The 19,442-nt window shown below is 37.3% G+C and overlaps 1 protein-coding gene and 1 long non-coding RNA gene across 2 annotated transcripts; both read left to right on the plus strand.

The window, feature by feature from the left end:
* The first annotated feature begins 4,217 nt into the window (after positions 1-4,217).
* LOC122291132 (ABC transporter G family member 15-like) lies at positions 4,218-11,058 on the plus strand. Its single transcript, XM_043098777.1, has 10 exons — positions 4,218-4,626; positions 5,669-5,682; positions 6,369-6,448; positions 6,634-7,095; positions 7,455-7,610; positions 8,003-8,134; positions 8,443-8,727; positions 8,831-9,103; positions 9,237-9,344; positions 10,415-11,058. Exons 1-10 carry the CDS (start codon positions 4,367-4,369, stop codon positions 10,778-10,780), a joined length of 2,136 nt encoding a protein of 711 aa, XP_042954711.1. The 5' UTR covers positions 4,218-4,366; the 3' UTR covers positions 10,781-11,058.
* A 1,060-nt stretch (positions 11,059-12,118) lies between these two features.
* Positions 12,119-13,038, plus strand: LOC122292926. Its single transcript, XR_006237064.1, has 2 exons — positions 12,119-12,477; positions 12,576-13,038. It is a non-coding gene; the product is annotated as an uncharacterized LOC122292926 (long non-coding RNA).
* The last annotated feature ends 6,404 nt before the right edge of the window (positions 13,039-19,442 follow it).

The raw sequence follows: 19,442 nt of genomic DNA on the forward strand, positions 1-19,442 counted from the left end.
TTTAACGAATTATTTTTTTACGATACTAAATAATAGACTCAATAAATCTTTTATTATTTTATTAAAATATTAATTTTTAACTTTTTATTATTTTAATTTTAATTATAATTTGAAATAATGAAAGCTTAAAATTGGACTGAAATGACACAATCCATCAAGACGGATCAGTTCAAGTCCAACCACCTGTTCTCGCTTCAATTATTTTGACGTGAAAATCAAACCACTCAAATTTTCGTAACAAAAAGACAAATTTAAACAACAACTCATGATGTGCTGGAAATGGCTATCACTTTGAGGCCGAGAAAAAGAAAAGAACCCACGTTCAGTTCAAGGAAGCACAAGTCATGTTCTCCACAGGTTATACAAAGTCTAGAATCCCACTTCGTTACTCTGCTTGAAACGTTACAAGAATTTCAAGGAGGGGCAATCAAATTCATCCTCAACTTCGTTACTCTGCATTTTTTTTTTTTAATAGGAACTTCATTACTCTGCTTTGAATACGACTAACATGCCTAAAATCACAGCCCGTGAATTAAGAAAATGGCAGCCCACGAATCAAGCAAAATGGCGCCGAAGCAGAACAATAAAATCGCATCCAGAAATCAAAAAATGAAGAATCCAAAAAATCGCATCATCCAAGCAAAGAAGAATAAAAAAGAAAAAGAAAATCGCATCAAGAAAAAAAATTAGAAGAATCCACAAATCAAAGAACAATCCAGCTAAAGCCTATAATCCACAAAGCCTATAATCCCAGAAAAAAAAAAAAAAACAAAAAAACAAACAAACAGAGACTGAAAAATGGAGTTCGGCGTGGCTTATGGTGGCGACTATGGAAGTTGACGGCGTTGGCATTCAGTGCTATGGTGGGAGTCGATGGCTTTGGCGTTGGCGTTCAGCGGGTGTGTTTTGTTTAAGTGAGAGAGAGGAAAGGCAAGTAAGGTTTCGTTCGGTTCTTTGGTTATTTCTTCTTGCACGGAAGAGAAGGCAGCGGGAATATCATTTTTTTAGTCTAAAAATAATATTTGATTAGCCTTTTTAGCTCAATAAATTTGGCCAGCCACATGATCTGAAGTTAAAAATACTATTCATTTGTTGAGCTCACTACTGCATTTTATTTGACATTTTAGTTATTCTTTGGCTAAAATTTAGCTTTATTTAACCCACTACTAATGCCCTAATAAGGGTTTTAGAGAGTAATACTAGATATAGTTGTAGATCGAGTGTGCAAGTTTCATCTCATGATGTACTATCTTTTTTTAAAAAAGGGTCTATCAATCAAAAATAAAATTTTCATATGAGTTTCAAATTTTCCAACTTTTTTTGAAAAAAGAATACACAGAATTTGCACTATCTATGACTATACATATTATTTTCCTATATAATATATATATATATATATATGCATGGTGTGGTTGTTAATTTGTAAGAGGCTGGCTTATTAATTTTCTTATAAGTAATCCATTTGGAAATTAATTAGAAAGATTGTGTTGAATTGTGACTCAAAATTAGGAGAAAAATATTGGGTTTGTAGAGCCTTGTTTGTTAGTATGTTGGCTCGATTTGATGACTCGACTTGATAAGAATGAGCAAATTTGATGCCTATCGGCCCAAGCCTGCGCTTCATAGCCCAGGCTTGTGGGGTTCTGGGGGCAACTCCTACGGCCTAATTTTTGGCACTATTTGTGATCAGAGAAAGCGTCAGGCAGAAAGTTTGCTTGATGTTCGTGTGACAAGTAGTTCGAGTTCGCTTAGACAGAGGGTTCACTCAAGTCCAAGAGCAAAGCCTGCGGCCTAATTTTTGGCACTATTTGTGATCAGAGGAAGCGCCCAGCAAAAAGTTTGCTCAATGCTTGTGTGCCAGGTAGCTCAAGCAAAGCTCAGGCAGAAATCAATTCGCTCAAGTCTTGCTTGACAGGTCGCTCGGGCGAATAGAGAGTTCGCTAGAGGTACATTCGATACTTCGCTCGAGTGAATAATGCAAAAAAGTGAAAATTAAGGCTTCCGTCGCGTAACATTATAAATACGTATTTAATGAATAAATATAGGCAGTTCTGAGCAATAAATTTTTGTCTCAAAGTATATTTTGTGATTCCTCAGTATAATAAAATTTTCTGCAACACTGTAGACATATGCACGTTATCGAACCACATTAATTTTATATCATATGATTGATTTACTTGTATTTGCTTTTATTTTTTCCATCATCATTTTCACAACAAAAGGAAGCATGAATTAAGGCCCGGATTGGTTATCAAAAACTAAAAATCTCATCTCATCTCACCTCATTATTACAATTTTTTCAAATTTTCATATAAAATATTATAAATAATTTAACTTTTTCAAATCCCAATACAAAACTAATATTAAAAAATTATATTATAAAAGTATTTTATTAATTACTATTCAAAATATCTCATCTAATCTGTGTAACCAAACGGGCCTAAATTTCAGTACGCACACGATACACACTTGCATGCTAAGTCCTAACAAATTTCACTACTTGATCTTATAGGGTTTGATTGCATCAGGAGTTGGTGTATAAATACGCTACTTAATTTTAAATCATTAAGATACAAATTAAACCATCAAAACATAAATATATATTTTTTTCATGCTAGTTAATATGGTACTAGATTTTCACATGACCAGCATTAATAGTGTCGATAATATTGTTGAGTCAATATAAATTTAATCACTATGAGAAAGGTGTATATGTGCATGTTTATCTTCTTCTTCTTCTTTTATTTTTTATTTTTTGGGTTTTAATTTCCTACCTTGCTCACTTCAGGGGGACCAATATGCAATTTAACATTCAATGCATGCAAAACCTTTTCATCCAAATTCCCTTATATATATATATATATTAATTATATATTCATGTGTACACAAATTCATGAATTAAGAGCCGCACAAGTGAGTACAAATAGTTTGTACGTAGCACGTACATGATCATTCTGCTGCACAAATGTAGACTTTCATATAAATAAATATATATAAGTACCTTTTCGTATATAATATATATATATATATATATAAAATATACATGGTTGCACCATTATGTCCACATGCATTCCTGATAATTTGGTACGTGAGAATGTACCATTTGGAATTGATCAATCGACCTTGAATATTCTTAATGAGGAAAGATTTAGAATTCATCAACTCCTATATATACAAAATCATAGCTATCTCGTGCAGACCGCTTTCTTGGCAAAAACATTTGAATTTTTATCTAATTAACATATATGCGCGCGCATGTACTACTGTTACATGATGTGGATTATTAATTGCATATATGTCAACATTAGCTAGTTAATTACTGGCGGTATGGCCGTACGTATATCTCCCTATATTATAATATATATTTTTTTCTAATTTTTTAATCTATTTTATGTTTTATTTTTAAATTTTGATTGTCATGCTTTAATTGAGTTTTTGTTATTTTTTTACCTTACATATATATATATATATATGGCATTTGGAGACGTGATCAACTTAATTATATACCAACTCAGTCTAGCGATTTACGTGCATGGTGTGTGTACTGTGTGTGTGTGAGTTTAGGATTAGATCTTGACCGGTGATTTTGTCAATATTAGATCAGAGTCATTAATTATATATATAGCAAGATAAACAGTCAATGCATGCTAATATATATTTGTGATATCGATATGATCATATAAATGCAGATTAATATATAATATTCTTGAAACTGATCATCATGAAATATGAGAATGCATGCATGCGTATAAGTATTCCAGATTAATTAAGACGATCATCGAGTGGTCACATAATATATATATATATATATAGTCGTTATAAGCAGCTGTCGACTTTAAAAGCAAACCTAATTGCAAAACTGAAAGCAACGTCGTACCTACATGAGTACTCGATCATGTATTAGTTCTACTGCCCATTGAAATTGAGAGGCGGCATATGCTAGTTTTGCCCAGGCCATATGCAATACGGCCCGCACATTAATTTCTTCACTTCCCACCCATCTGATATGGCTCTAACCTGCACCATTTAAACTCTCACACATGCACATACATGCACCAACCTACACGCAATCTCCCTCTCTCTCTCTCTCTCTCTCTCTCTCTCTCTCTCTCTCTCTCTCTCTCTGTTCATTATTTTGGTATGCACATCGATCATTCATGGCAGCACTTCTAGCTAGGTAGTTGTCTGGTGAGTGTTGCTAGCTGCTCTATGATCTATCGCACGCGCCTTTTATATTGACGTGATCTCTTCCAGCTCTCTTATTACTACTTATATTTTGTGCGTGCATGTTCTCCTTGATCATGATCTAGATAAGCTAATAATCAAGATCACTTTATAAAGCTATAGCTAGCAGCTGGTGCGCGCCATGGAGATAGAGGCCGGGGCTAGTAGTAGTACTACTGGTGGTGGTGATGAGAAGGTAATATGGAATGGATCACCAGGACATGAGAAGATTAGGGGGACATACTTGGTTTGGGAGGATCTGACGGTGGTGCTCCCTAACTTCGGGAAGAATAAACCCACCAAGAGGCTGCTTCATGGCCTTAGTGGCTATGCTGAACCTGGTAGAATTATGGCTATCATGGGTCCCTCTGGTTCTGGCAAATCCACTCTCCTTGATGCTTAGCAGGTCTCTCTCTCTCTCTCTCTCTCTCTCTCTCTCTCTCTCTCTCTCTCTCTGTGTTTATATATGTGTATATATATACGCACACTGTACTGACACAAACATTTCGCTAGAAATCATGTAGAGTGATATAGTCATGATGTCAATTTTAAGTGAGGCGACGAGCACCCTTAATTTCCTGATTTATATATATATATATTTAAAGTGAGACATCTGAGCACCCTTAATTTCCTGATTTAGGAATTGGTTGGTATATATATATATATGGGCTTTGCTACACGCAGTCGGGAAATGCAGTCGGCGTGCAGTCGGCTGTACAGAATGAATAAAAAAAAATTATAAAAAAATTATTTTATATTCAGGGGCACCTGCATGAATTATAAAAAGCTATAAAAATATATATTTTTTTTTCATGTAGGTCCTGTATAAATTTTTTTTTCGCAGCCGACTGCACGCCGACTGCATTTCCCGACTGCATAAATCATTTCTGTATATATATATGGTTTTGTTCCTACTTTGTGGGAAAAGTTCGACTTTCTCTGTCCTTTGGGGTGATTCAGGAAAACAAGGTTTTTGTTTTTTAGCTCATTATGTTCTATATATATGTATATGGTGAATCCAGCTTATAAATTTGTTTAGTTTTGGGAGTTATATAATATTGGAGTTTCTTTTTTTGTTGGGTTTCCTAAGTTTCCTTATTGGGATAGATAGCCATGCCTCTGAATCAGAAACACCTAAAATTTGACGAGCAGTAAAGCAGGCGTACGACACCAACTCAATTGTTGGGAAAATATATAGAAAAATATTTAAAAATGTAGGTAATTTCCCAGAAGGGATATGGGCTAATCCCATCAAGTAATGAGACAGTTGGAACACAGTTCTTTTGTGAAGGAGCAGCTCCTTCTGTTTTGAATCCTAGCTCTGCATGAGATCATATATATATACTCGCTAGCTGCAATCCTTATGATATTATATCATGTATAATTCCCGAAATCTGAATTTTCACTTTCCAATATTTTATGATGTTTTGCCTCGTGTAAATAGTGATCAATTATGCGGTAAAACTTCATTCAATTTACTTTTAATATGAAAAAAGTAATTGAGATTAATGAAATGTAAATATATATTAATGATCAAATACTAGAAACCGTTTAGGATTTTTATCACGAGGTTATGACCAAATTAGCATGGGGGGAAAAAAATCCTATAGTCAAATTAAAATGAAAGAAAATTTGTCAAATTATATAATTATATATTTACTGGAGATGTGGAGAAAATGGGAAACAGACTATACAATTTTAGGGGAAAAAATAATTTTTTCTTGGAAAAAAACCCATGTGCATAAATTTTAAGAATTTGTGGAGGGATTATTGGTTTTCATAGTTTTTTTTTTTTTTTTTAAGAAAATCAGGTTAGGTGGGTTATCTCAAATCAATAGGGCCTAAGAGTTTTTCTTAGAGTTTTTTGGGGAGGAGGGGAGGAAGTTCTTTCTGGAGGCCGTTTTATATATAAGAAGGTTTTTGGAGGGATCGAAAAGATATATTTTTTTAGAATTTTTTGGTGTATAAGTGTCATTTTCTATGCTTAATATGAGCCAAATATGGTGTGATGGCACGTCTTTTATATATATAATGTAACGTTTTGTTCTCGTTGTTTGGTGAGAAGGACAAATGGAAAAAAAGTAAATTTATTTAAGATCTTTCCATATATATTTACACTCAAAGAATCATTAATCTTGAAACAGGTAGACTCTCAAGAAATGTTGTCATGACTGGAAATATTCTTTTCGACGGGAAGAAGAGGAGACTAGACTATGGTGCTGTTGTAAGTATGATCATGTGAAACATAAAGTTTACATTTTTTTTTTAAATTCCATGTTTTTTTTAACCTCAACATCTAAATGATAAATAAAAGCCATAAATATATATGCACAAATTAAATTTCTGCAAAATGAATGTAATAGCCAACTGGATGATTGTTTTTGTCTTCTGTACACTGCAAATTTACAGGCTTATGTGACTCAAGAGGATGTGATGTTAGGAACTCTCACTGTCAAGGAAACCATAACTTACTCAGCACATTTGAGGCTTCCAACTAAATTGACAAAAGAAGAAGTGAATAGCATTGTGGAAGGAACAATAATGGAAATGGGTCTCCAAGATTGTGCAGATAGGATGATTGGAAATTGGCATTTGAGAGGTATAAGTGGTGGGGAGAAGAAAAGACTGAGCATTGCACTTGAAATCCTCACACGACCTCGTTTATTGTTTCTTGATGAACCCACTAGCGGCCTTGACAGTGCCTCAGCTTTCTTTGTGGTTCAAACTCTCAGAACAATTGCTCGTGATGGAAGGACAGTTATCTCTTCCATTCACCAGCCAAGCAGTGAAGTCTTTGCACTCTTTGATGACCTTTTCTTGCTGTCAACTGGTGAAACTGTGTATTTTGGGGAAGCAAAGATGGCAGTTAAGGTATCATAGTACTAAATATATCTATAATGTAATTATTCATAAGCATGACTCTGCTATTCAAGACTTTGATGTTAGGATTAAACCAAAAGAGATATACCAATGGAGTTCTTCTTCAATTTCTTGACCAAATTGGATCGTCCATCCAATTTAGAGAAAGATAGACAGCATTAAATTCACATATGTGTAGTCCACTCCGTCAGAAAATTCAATACAGGTATCAATAAATATTGTAAGACCCCATGATGTGTGTACCTTTCTCCAGAATTGGACCATCGAATTCGGTCTGGTTGACATTTATAACTTAATTGCAGTTGTTATATTCTGATCTAAATATGGGTTTCTTGATTTATTTTTTGCAGTTCTTTGCTGAGGCGGGGTTTCCATGTCCGAGTAAAAGGAATCCTTCAGATCACTTCCTACGTTGTGTCAATTCAGATTTTGACGTTGTAACTGCCACATTGAAAGGATCTCAAAGATTTCGTTCACTTACCAGTTTCAACCAAACGCATAATGTGGTATTTTAATCTTCTTTGTCTATTGCTGGGGCTGATTTTAATGAGATGATGCAGTAGCAATTGCCTTACAAAGTCAAGCCTTGCCAACCTTTAACTGCCAAATTCTCACCTCACTAGTGGTGCCTTGAAATATAAACCTCTCTAAACTGGAACAGCAGCAAACATCCTTCTTCTTGGATATAAGATTGTGCTCAAAATAACACAGTCGCATTCTGGAAGGAAGATTTTTGTTGGAGGATTGAATTTCTAGATATAAACTATAAAAACCCCTGCAGAACCTCCAGTCTCCAAATTCTTTTTCTGTTTTCCATTTTTTGTGTTTCTATTGCAACCTTCATGTTTGTCCTTTTAACTTTTGTACTCATGGTTTCTATTGATAACTTTTATTGTAGGATGCACCGACTTCATCAGATCCCTTCATGAATTTGGCTACGTCAGAGATCAAAGCAATGCTTATTGAGAAATACAGGAAATCACAGTATGCAAAAAGGGCAAGAACTAGGATTCAAGAAATATCAGCAACTGTAAGCATTTACACTTGATTGGTTATAACTTCAACTCCTAAGTTGAGGTCTGCATGCTGCATATTTAGATCCGTAGGACAAAATCTTCACTAGTGTTAAATCACCACTTGTCCCAAAAACTTAAATTCATAGAAAAAGGTAGATTTAATTATTTATATTATATAATCAACAACCAGGAACATGCTAAAAAGAACTCTTAATAATACGTTTGATATATAACTTTCTTTTTCTAATGGAAGACAGCTATTATTGAGTGATGTCAGATATGTATCTCAACAATGTGCTCATAGCAAATATGATGTTTGCAGGAAGGACTTGCGCTTGAAACAAAAATGGCAAGTCAAACAAGTTGGTGGAAGCAACTTTTAACATTGACACAGAGATCAAGTGTTAACATGTCCAGAGATGTGGGATATTACTGGTTGAGGATAATAATATATATAGTTGTATCTATTTGTGTTGGTACTGTCTACTATGATATTGGCAATAGCTACACCTCAATCTTGGCCAGAGGAGCCTGTGGTGGATTTGTGACAGGGTTTATGACATTTATGTCAATCGGAGGCTTTCCATCCTTCATCGAAGAGATGAAGGTAAATAATCATTTCATAAACTGATATAGAGAAAGTTTCTTCTGAGGGCTTAGTTTTCACCCTCTCATTTTAGCCTCATTCCTTTTCTTTTTAACTGAAACAGGTCTTTTACCGTGAAAGGCTTAACGGGTATTATGGAGTAGCAGTGTTTATTCTATCCAACTTCCTTTCTTCATTCCCTTTCTTGGTTGCGATTGCGGTTTCTACTGGGACTATTACTTACTACATGGTGAAGTTTCGACCAGGATTTTCTCATTACGTCTTCTACTCTCTTAATCTCTTTCTCTGCATTTCTGTTATAGAGAGCCTCATGATGGTCGTAGCTTCATTGGTTCCGAATTTCCTCATGGGAATTATTACAGGAGCAGGAGTTATTGTAAGAACACGCACTTACGCCTATGAAAAGCTGCTATTTTTTTTTTTTTTTTTTTGCCTCTTCTCATTTCGATCAACATGTTAAAGTTCAAGCATGCCATTGTTTTTACTGTCATCATTGGTTATTTATGCAGGGAATCTTCATGATGACATCCGGTTTCTTCCGCTTACTGTCTGATCTTCCCAAGCCATTTTGGCGCTATCCAGTTTCCTATCTCAGTTATGGCTCATGGGGTCTACAGGTAACCACTCTATGAAACAGAGTTTGCATATGTTGCTCATGGCTAATGCTTGGGGGGTTTGAGAGCAATATTGGGTTCAATTATGACTCATTAGTCATAATTATGACTTAGTCATGGCCTAAAAAACATATATAATGCAGAAATATTTCGAGGGAAATTATTTTGATAAAATAAGGAGAAATGAAGAGAAACCAAACGCAAAACGGAAAAGCTGTAATTTTTTAAAGAAGTTTGTTTCCCGATACCTCCCATATAGATGAGTTATATGGTTTTTCCAGCTAGAAACGTGTTGTGGGTCCAGACTTTCAAATGAGAAGATCATTGTTTCTTATAAGTTCAGAAAAGCTTCTCAGAAAGGTCTGAGTTTTCTTAGATGAAATCCTTCCCAAACAAGCAAGTGATCAAAGGAAAATTTTTAGAATTCCCTAGATTTTCCTGAGACATACAACTGTCTGTCAGTCTGAGTACTCTAGGCTAACCAAAGCAACGATTGACTGCATCCCACTTTATATGGCATTAAACTAACTTCTAAAAGGCTAATAAGTAACCTTGAGTCTTCCATGACCATTACGTGCTTATCAATTTCAAACCTTAACCTTCGAGTTGGGTGTTTATGACTTTCACACGCCAACTCAAGGGGTTAGTATAAGAGACTTGGTTACGCTACCAATTCAGAAACTGATATGCTTTATCTCAGGGAATTGATATACCCTGTGCCCCCGAATAGGCATGTCTCACCACTATCTTCTCTCTATTTCCTTTTTTTGTATATGTTTATAGATTTACGATTCAGCTTGTGTGTGTATGCTAGAGAGCTACAAAATCATATACAGCTGCTTTTTCTCAAGAATTCTGCTACTTACAAGCTGGTGTTACACACTTCTTACTGTGAGACGCTTTGCGGCTATAAAAAAAATCAATACAACAATAATTTTTATGTTAGCTGATGTTGTAGGCTTTCACATCAGTGGTAATGTAGTAGGCTTTCGCATCAATGGTGTGTTTACTGTATCATAAACAGGTTTGTAAATAAATTTTTTCTGCCCTCGATATTGATGTATTTTGCACAGGGCTCCTACAAGAACGACTTGCTTGGGCTTGAATTCGATCCTATGATACCCGGTGACCCAAAACTGAAGGGCAAGGATGTTATCACGCAAATGTATCGTATGCCCATAGACCATTCCAAGTGGTGGGACTTAGCTGCTCTGGTGCTGCTTCTTGTATTTTACAGGGTACTTTTCTTCACGATTCTCAAGTTCAAGGAGGGAGCTTCACCGTTATTTCATGGGCTTTATTCCAAGAGAGCCCTCCATCATCTTGATAAGAGGCCTTCTTTCAGGGAAATACCAAATTTCCCTTCCAAGAGGCACCAACCTCTCCATTCACTGTCTTCTCAAGAGGGTCTCAATTCTCCTCTTCAGCAAATTAAGTAAACTTTCAAGTTTCAAGCTACAGATGTTATAGTGAAAATCTGTCTTTTCAAGTGTCCATTGTAGTTATAAATATATGAAGAAAACAATACAGTTTCTATTGAGTTTTATGCATAGAGTTTGTTTGGTATTCTCTCTGTTTCAGTCTTGAAATAAGAAATATCAGCATAAACATTGGGAGGCTGCATAGCAGCTTATTGTGTTGCTTTATGTTCCCAACTTGTATTTATTTTGACGTCTGAATAAACATAAAAAGGCTATATATACTTGCTGTTTCTGTCTTTATGGTACGAAATGTTTGAATTATAATTGGGAAAATTTCCTGAATGAAAACATATATAGTGCCTATAAAAAGTTATTAGAAGCTCAAACAAGAAGCTCAAACAAAGTAGGGGGATAAAAATTACTTCGCATTGATGCTGTCGACATCTAACAGCCAAGGCCTCTGCCAACAATTGTCCCAAAAACATCAACTGTATCATTTTTATGTTCCTCTCATGCATAAATTCACACCATGCCAATACTATGTGTAATTGAGTAAAATTATGTAAATGACTAAACTACTATTTTTTAACAATTTAAATTTTTGGGACATTTGTTAATTCATTATTGGATAGTTTTTTACCAATATCAATCCATTTGATCAAACGAACTGTCTTTTGTTTCTTCTTCTTTTTCACTTTATAGCATGTGCTCAGGGGCTTGCTTTCATCAAATCCTTGTCTTATGTCTTTTATCTGAATGTCCAGTGTCATTTTCGGCAAGTAATACACGCTACACGAAATATAGGCAGTGATCACAAGTTGAAAGCGCCAGTGCCTTTAACATGACAGCAAAACCACTCAAAAAATGTGCACTAATTCCCATGGATATTCGTGGTATGTTTATGGGTTGGAGTCTGCATCCACCATGACAGCAAAACCACTCAAAAAATGTGCACTAATTCCCATGGATATTCGTGGTATGTTTAGGGGTTGGAGTCTGCATCCACCATGGGCTAATGCTAACAGTACTGATCAGCTTTTATGGATCCTGCTACTGCCACAGAAAAAGCCACCGAGGGTGGCCACCGAATAGGCTAAAGTTTTTTTTTTTTTTTTAAGCTTTTTTTCACACTTTTTTTATATCTTTAAATATTTTTTTTTTTAAATTCACAACATCACTTGAAAACACTTCCATAATCACTAAGTATAAAAAATAAATAAAATAAAATAAAATAAAAAATTCGGTGACCGGCCACCATGGCTTTTGTCTGTGGGATAAACAACATCCAGCTTTTAAATCACCATAGCCTATATAGGGTGCCAAAACGTACATAGAAAGTGAAGGATTCTGACCAAATGTTTTTCTATTGTTCCCTCTGTTGAGTGTTTGGCCCAAGATATTGCATATAGCGCCAGATTTAAGAACTGTTAAGAAAAAAAGAAGAAGAAGAAATTAACCTTTCAAGCACCAAAAGGAATGAATGTGTTTCATTAAAGCATTCATTTTTTGTTTGGTGAGCTCATGAGTTACTGCAACTATAACTAGCAACTTCGAGAGCAACCAAATTTTTATTTTTAATTTTTACTTTTCACTGAAGAAACAGATTTGATCTCCATGATTTACTCCTCATATCTCTCCATCCATGACTGCTACAATTTCTCTTCATGATGCCAGCTCGTGTAAATTATTTATCCGTTACTCTTATAGCACCAATTGTATGTTTCCTTTTTACTTTTCTGTGTACAGCTGTAAAGCTTTCTTTTCCTCTTTGTAAAATGTTATAAATGAAAACTCATGGCCATGCATCAAGCAGGCTATTCTTCTTACAAGATATCAAGAGCCAACAGAGGTTCTACCAATGGCTTGATCAACATTTGCAACCTCAACGATCCCAACTGTGGCTGATCTTGCTGCTTTTGGTTTAGTTTCCTCCAAAACTAATAGAGCAAATAATACCTCTGCTTCCTCTGCTCCATCTCAGCACTCCCAAGTGCCATTCGACTCCATTAAGGAAGAGCAAAGCAGTGCCTAATGCCAGCATGGTCTCCTATTCAGCATTTACTTTTTCCTCTTAATTTGCTTGTCAGTCTATTTCTGATTGGTTGTATAAAAGGGAAGGCTGTTATAACGGCATTGTACTCTGCTGCTTCCAGAAATTCTGTGCACGCCATCTGGTTGTTGTAATGCCAGAATATTCTGGAACAAACTTGCCCTTAAATACCACACTGTGTAAACGTCCTTCTCAAGAAATGAAACACTTCATTTTACACTTTTAACATGGTATCAGAGCCTTTTTTTAAGGACTAACGTCCATGGCTGAAAATCCTCCTCCTCCCCCTCCTCCTCCACACATATTTTCAAACAACTGGAATCTCTCATCGCTTAACTTGCCCCCACACACACCAACAAAATGGGGCCGTGGAACAAAAGCATCGACACATTGTCGAAACTGGTCTTGCTCTCCTTGCGCATGCTTCCCTCCCTTAGTCCTTTTGGGCTGATGCTTTTCATACTGCTGTTTTTTTGATAAATCGACTTCCAATTCCAGTTTTATTTCACAAAACACCCTATGAAAAACTATTCTTAAAATCTCCAGATTACAATTTTCTTAGGACTTTCGGCACTGCATGCTGGCCTCATCTCCGGCCATATAATAAACATAAGCTTGATCTTCGTTCCACCCAATGTCTTTTTATTGGCTACAGTTCCACTCACAAAGGGTATCACTGTCTTCATATCCCTACAAATCGATTGTACATCTCTCGTGATGTTGTTTTTGATGAAAATATTTTTCCTACTGCTAACTTTACCTCCATGAGCTCATTACCGTCCCCTTCTCAGTCCACTACTTCTTTCCTCGGCCCACTATCTTTAGCTCAACCCACCACTTCTTCATATCCCACTCGATCAGACCCACTGGCCTTTACCCAGCCCATTACCCAAACCACCACCCAATCCATCTCTAATAATATCTCGTCCAGTCCTTCCCCGTCTACTGAGTCCAGCTCCTCTTCTATTTTCTCTTCAGCATCGTCTTCTTCTCATCCTTCCGAAAATGTTTCTTCCTCTGTCCCTAACACCTCTGCTTCATCTCAGATTCTTACTCGATCGAAAACCAACTCTCTTCGTCCCAAACAATTAACTGATGGCACGGTGCTCTGGCCTTCACCTCGCGGGTACCTCACCCATGCCTCTCCCATTCCCGAAGAGCCCAGATCCTACACAGAAGCCTCCAAGTACCAAGAATGGCGTTCGGCCATGTCCACCGAATTTCAAGCTCTCCTTCAAACCAACACCTGGTCTCTAGTCCCCTCTACTGGTATTTCTAATATCGTTGGTTGTTGTTGGGTGTACAGGACTAAGCGACTCTCAGACGGCACGATTGACAGACGGAAGGCTCGTTTGGTGGCAAAGGGGTATCATCAACAGGAAGGGATTGACTATTTTGAGACTTTCAGTCCCGTAGTTAAACCCACAACGATCAGAACCATCCTCTCCCTTGCTGTTTCCGAAGGCTGGGCTATACGACAGTTGGATATCAGCAATGCGTTCCTACACGGAGAGCTTCAAGAACAGGTTTACATGTCCCAACCTCCTGGCTTTATCAATCTCAATTTTCCCAATCATGTTTGTAGACTCAACAAGGCCATTTATGGCCTTAAACAAGCCCCACGAGATTGGTTTTTCAAACTCAGCATTCGACTACAAGAGCTGGGTTTTATCCCCTCGTTTCAGATTCTTCCCTCTTTATTTACAAACATGCGTCAGTCACACTTTTGTTTCTTGTTTATGTGGATGATATCATCCTCACTGGCTCAGATTCTAATGCCATCTCTTCGGTCCTTACCTCTCTCGGTGTCTCCTTCCCTGTTAAAGATCTCGGCACTCTTAGTTTTTTTTTGGGAGTCGAAATTACTCCTCTACCTACTGGCTTGCATCTCTCTCAAACCAAATACATATGTGATCTGTTAAACAAAACGAAAATGGAACTTGCAAAGCCCGTTACTTCTCCTATGGCTGCATCTACCCGACTGACACTATCTGATGGACCTGACTTTGAGGATCCACCCCTCTATCGAAGCACTGTTGGGAGTCTACAATACCTGTCTCTAACACGTCCTGATGTTGCATTTGTTGTCAATAAAGTCTGCCAGTTTATGCATGCTCCTAAAGTCCCTCACTGGCAGGCTGTGAAACGTATCCTCCGATATTTAAAGCACACTGCCTCTTTTGGTTTGCACATCAAACCCTCTGCTGATCACTCTCTCAGTGCTTTTTCTGACGTCGATTGGGCTGGATGCCCTGACGATAGGCGATCCACAGGTGGCTTCTGCGTGTTTCTTGGAACCAACATCATTTCCTGGAGCTCAAAAAAACAAACCACCATTGCCTGGTCAAGTACAGAGGCCGAGTACAAGTCCCTCACTAACACCACTGCTGAACTATCCTGCCTTCAAAGTCTACTGAAAGAGCTTGGCATCTTCCTCTCTAAACCTCCTACTTTGTGGTGTGACAATATCGGCGCCACTTATCTTTCTGCCAATTCGGTTATGCACTCCAGAACTAAGCATGTGGAAATTGACTTCCACTTTGTCCATGACCGTGTTGCCTCTAAAGCTCTCAATGTTGCCTTTATTTCCTCCAAAGATCAAGTCGCAGACATTTTTACCAAGCCGTTAGTCTCCACCAGATTTCACTTACTGCGTACGAGTCTCAACATGGTCCCCTTGTTGGACTCGCGGGGGCCTATTAGAGCAAATAATACCTCTGCTTCCTCTGCTCCATCTCATCACTCCCAAGTGCCATTCGACTCCAGCAAGGAAGAGCAAAGCAGTGCCTAATGCCAGCATGGTCTCCTATTTAGCATTTACTTTTTCCTCTTAATTTTCTTGTCTGTCTATTTCTGATTGGTTGTATAAAAGGGAAGGCTGTTATAACGGCATTGTACTCTGCTGCTTCCAGAAATTCTGTGCACGCCATCTGGTTGTTGTAATGCCAGAATATTATGGAACAAACTTGCCCTTAAATACCACACTGTGTAAACGTCCTTCTCAAGAAATGAAACACTTCATTTTACACTTTTAACAAAAACAAATCTACCAGAGATTTCTAAAGATCATATCACCAAGCCCTCAAAGACCCGAAATGGGAGGAGGCCATGCAATCTGAAATACAAGCTCTTCATGCCAATCAAACATGGACACTGGTTCCTAAAACAATGGACATGAACTTGGTGAGTAGTAAATAATGGGTCTTCAAAATTAAAACTCGGGCTGATGGGACTATTGAAAGGTACAAAACCCATATTGTTGCACGTGGCTTCAATTAACTTCATGGTCTGGACTATGATGAAAAATTCAGCCCATTGTCAAACCTGGCACCATTTGACTTGTTCTCACAATGGTGCTCTCTCTAGTCTGGCCATTAAACCAATTGGATGTGGATAATCCCTTCTTACATGGTGATTTACAAGAAAAAGTATTCCTCACACAACCACTTGGCTTCGAGGATCCCTTGCATCCAGATTATGTTTGTTGTCTTCACAAAGCTGTCTACGGCCTAAAGCAAGCTCCTCAGGCATGGTGCATGAAGTTTAGTTCTTATATTCAACATATAAGTTTTCAAAGGTGCCCTTATGACCCATCCTTGTTTTTTCGTCGCCAAGGTCCTAATGTTATTGTCCTTTTGATTTATGTGGACAACATAATTATAACTAGTTCCTCTGTTTCCTCCATTAACACATTTTTGTCTCATATGCCCAAAGTTTTTCGCATGAAGGATCTAGGAGCTTTGCACTATTTTCTTGGTATTCAAGTTACAAAGGGCAGGGATACTCTTCCTCTCAGCCAGACCAACTATGTATTATCCTTTCTACAGAAGTTTCACCATGATGGAGTCAAGCCTATCTCTACTCCACTTGCACTGGCACTCAACCCTCTGCTTTTGATGGCGCAACTCTTCCAATTGCCACCTTGTATCGGCAAATGGCGGTGTCTCTCCAGTACCTCACACTGACCCGACCAGATATATTCTATGTTGTGCAATTTGTTTGTCAGTTCATGCAATCACCTTGTGAACCACATCTTGTTGCAGTAAAATGAATTTTTCAGTATCTCAAAGGGACGCTCAATCTAGGTATCCATTTTGTAAGTCCAATCTTAGCTCCTCATGGTTATTGTGCTACGGATTGGGCAGATTCAAGGGATGACCGCGAATCAACTACAGGTTTTGCAATTTTTATGGGTCCTAATATCTTGTCTTGGGGCGCAAAGAAGCAAGTTACGATATCTCAATTCACGACAGAAGCAAAATATAGAGCTCTAGCCTCAACTACTGCAGAACTTATGTGGTATATACATCTTCTCAAGAACATCGGATATCAACTGCCCTCTCCTACACTAAATTGTGATAATAAAAGTGCATTGAGCATTGCTAAGAATCTTTTGTTCCATCATTGAATCAAACACATTGAGATAGATGTGCATTTTGTACGGGAACAAGTCGCAAGGGGACTCATACATTTAGCTTATGTTCCTGCACAAGAACAAGTGGCAAACATTTTTACAAAGTCTTTGTGCAGCCCCAAGTTCATGCCGAACAGATGCAACCTTTGTGTTGGGCCAATCCCACCTTGAGCTTGAGGGGGAATGAAGAAATAGATTTGATCTCCATGATTTCCTCCTCATATCTCTCCATCCATGGCTGCTACAATTTCTCTCCACGATTCCAACTCTTGTGTAAATTATTTATCCGTTACTCTTATAGCACTAATTGTATGTTTCCTTTTTAATTTTCTGTATAGCTGTAAAGCTTTCTTTTCATCTTTGTAAAATGTTATACATGAAAAGCCATGGCGATGCATCAAGCAGGCTATTCTTCTCACATTCACCCATTTACCAGCCATGCTAGAATTGACTAAGTTGTTATTCTGTTCTTTAATCCACAAATAAATTATGCAATGAAATGAGAAGAGGTGGATTTCATATTTTAACTTGTACTCAACTCTTCTGCTTCTGCTTCTGCTCCTTTTTTTTCTCTTTTTTTTTTCTTTTTTTTTTTTTAACTTGGTTTTTGTGGAAAGTTAGTGTTCTAATAACTCATTCAGTTGCTCTAAATTATAATTTGTGATTTTTCACTATTTGATCAACCATATATATATATATATATATAGTAGTAGACCACCTTGTTCTTTATATTGGATGCCCTGTTCTAGTCTTACATCCACCGCAAGCTAAAGAATTTTCATATACATTGCCTGCTCTATTCTAGTCTTATCTATATCAACGGGAAGCTAAAGAAGAAGAGTTGCCGAAGTAGTATGGAAGTGAAGGAGGTCAATATTGTACTTGGTGGTGGTGGTGCTCATGAGACTAGTACATTGAGACGAGGCAGAAGAGTAACGAGATGAGGGGAATGTACTTGGCATGGAAGGATCTTACTGATGTGGTTCCAAACTTCGGAAATGCACACAGCAGGAGACTTCTTGATGGCCTCTTGTGGGTATATGATAAGCCTAGGAGAATCGTGGCTGTTATGGGTCCTTCTGGTTCTCGCAACAACCCATTGTGTTGGATGTGAGTGTGTACTTTTTTTTTTTTTTTTTTCCTTTGCCCAACAGGTTTTAGAGAAGAGGATGCTATACAGTAGCCTCTACACCGCACTCTGTCAGTTTTTTTTTTTCTTCTCTCATCTCCCATCCTCCCGTAATCCCATTTACCCATCATGCTCTCTCTCTCTCTCTCTCTCTCTCTCTCTCTCTCTCTCTCTCTCTCTCTCTCTCTCTCTCCTTGAAAGCTAGCTTTTTTAATATATATATATATATATATGAAGAATGCTACACATCATCCCATACCACACATTTTATATATTAAAATATTATTTTTTATATTTTTTATTTCATTTTATTCTTATTAAAATAATTGAATTATTCTATTTATCATCAACACATTACATATTTATTATAGAAAAAATGAAAAAATAAAATAAAATAAGTGTGGTGTGTGAAGTGTGAGGATGACAAGAAGAATTTTCCTATATATATATATATATATATATCTCTCTCTCTCCCCCCTTGAGATCTGTCTCTCTCACTCGAATCGGCTTCATCTGCCTAACAAAGCTCAAGATCCTGTTGGCGAGATAGTCTACAGCCACGTTGGTTCTGCCGAGATCCTCGAACTCGGGGAGGGAGGGAGGGAGGGAGGGACTAAAATTAAACCGTAAGCCAGCAATGATGGACCGGCTTGTTTTGGGTGTGCTTCTAGTAAATCGGCTGCTGAGAAGATTTTCTCTCTAGAGAAATGATCAATGGGCACTATGGGATGGCAATGTACATTCTGTCCAATTTTTTGCTCTACTTTCCCATTTCTAACTGTGATGTGGATTACTTCCAGATCCATAACTTTCCCATTTTTATAAAATGCTTATGCACAGCTTATCCATTTTGGACTTGTCCCTAGTATTACTTAGCCAGAAAACCCTTGGAAGACTAGTGATTGGCTGGAAGAACCTAGCGGTCATCATCATGATCCCCTACATACATGCTTTTATCAATGATTGGCAATTTAGCTGAAGGAGAACAAATAATAATATATACAAGTTTCGTATGGACAAATCTCGCATAAGTTTTTTATATAAAGAAAGGACCCACCGTAAAAAAGTCAAACAACTCACTTTTTCA

This window comes from Carya illinoinensis, chromosome 13, assembly GCF_018687715.1.
Source record: "Carya illinoinensis cultivar Pawnee chromosome 13, C.illinoinensisPawnee_v1, whole genome shotgun sequence".
Taxonomy (NCBI): Eukaryota; Viridiplantae; Streptophyta; class Magnoliopsida; order Fagales; family Juglandaceae; genus Carya; species Carya illinoinensis.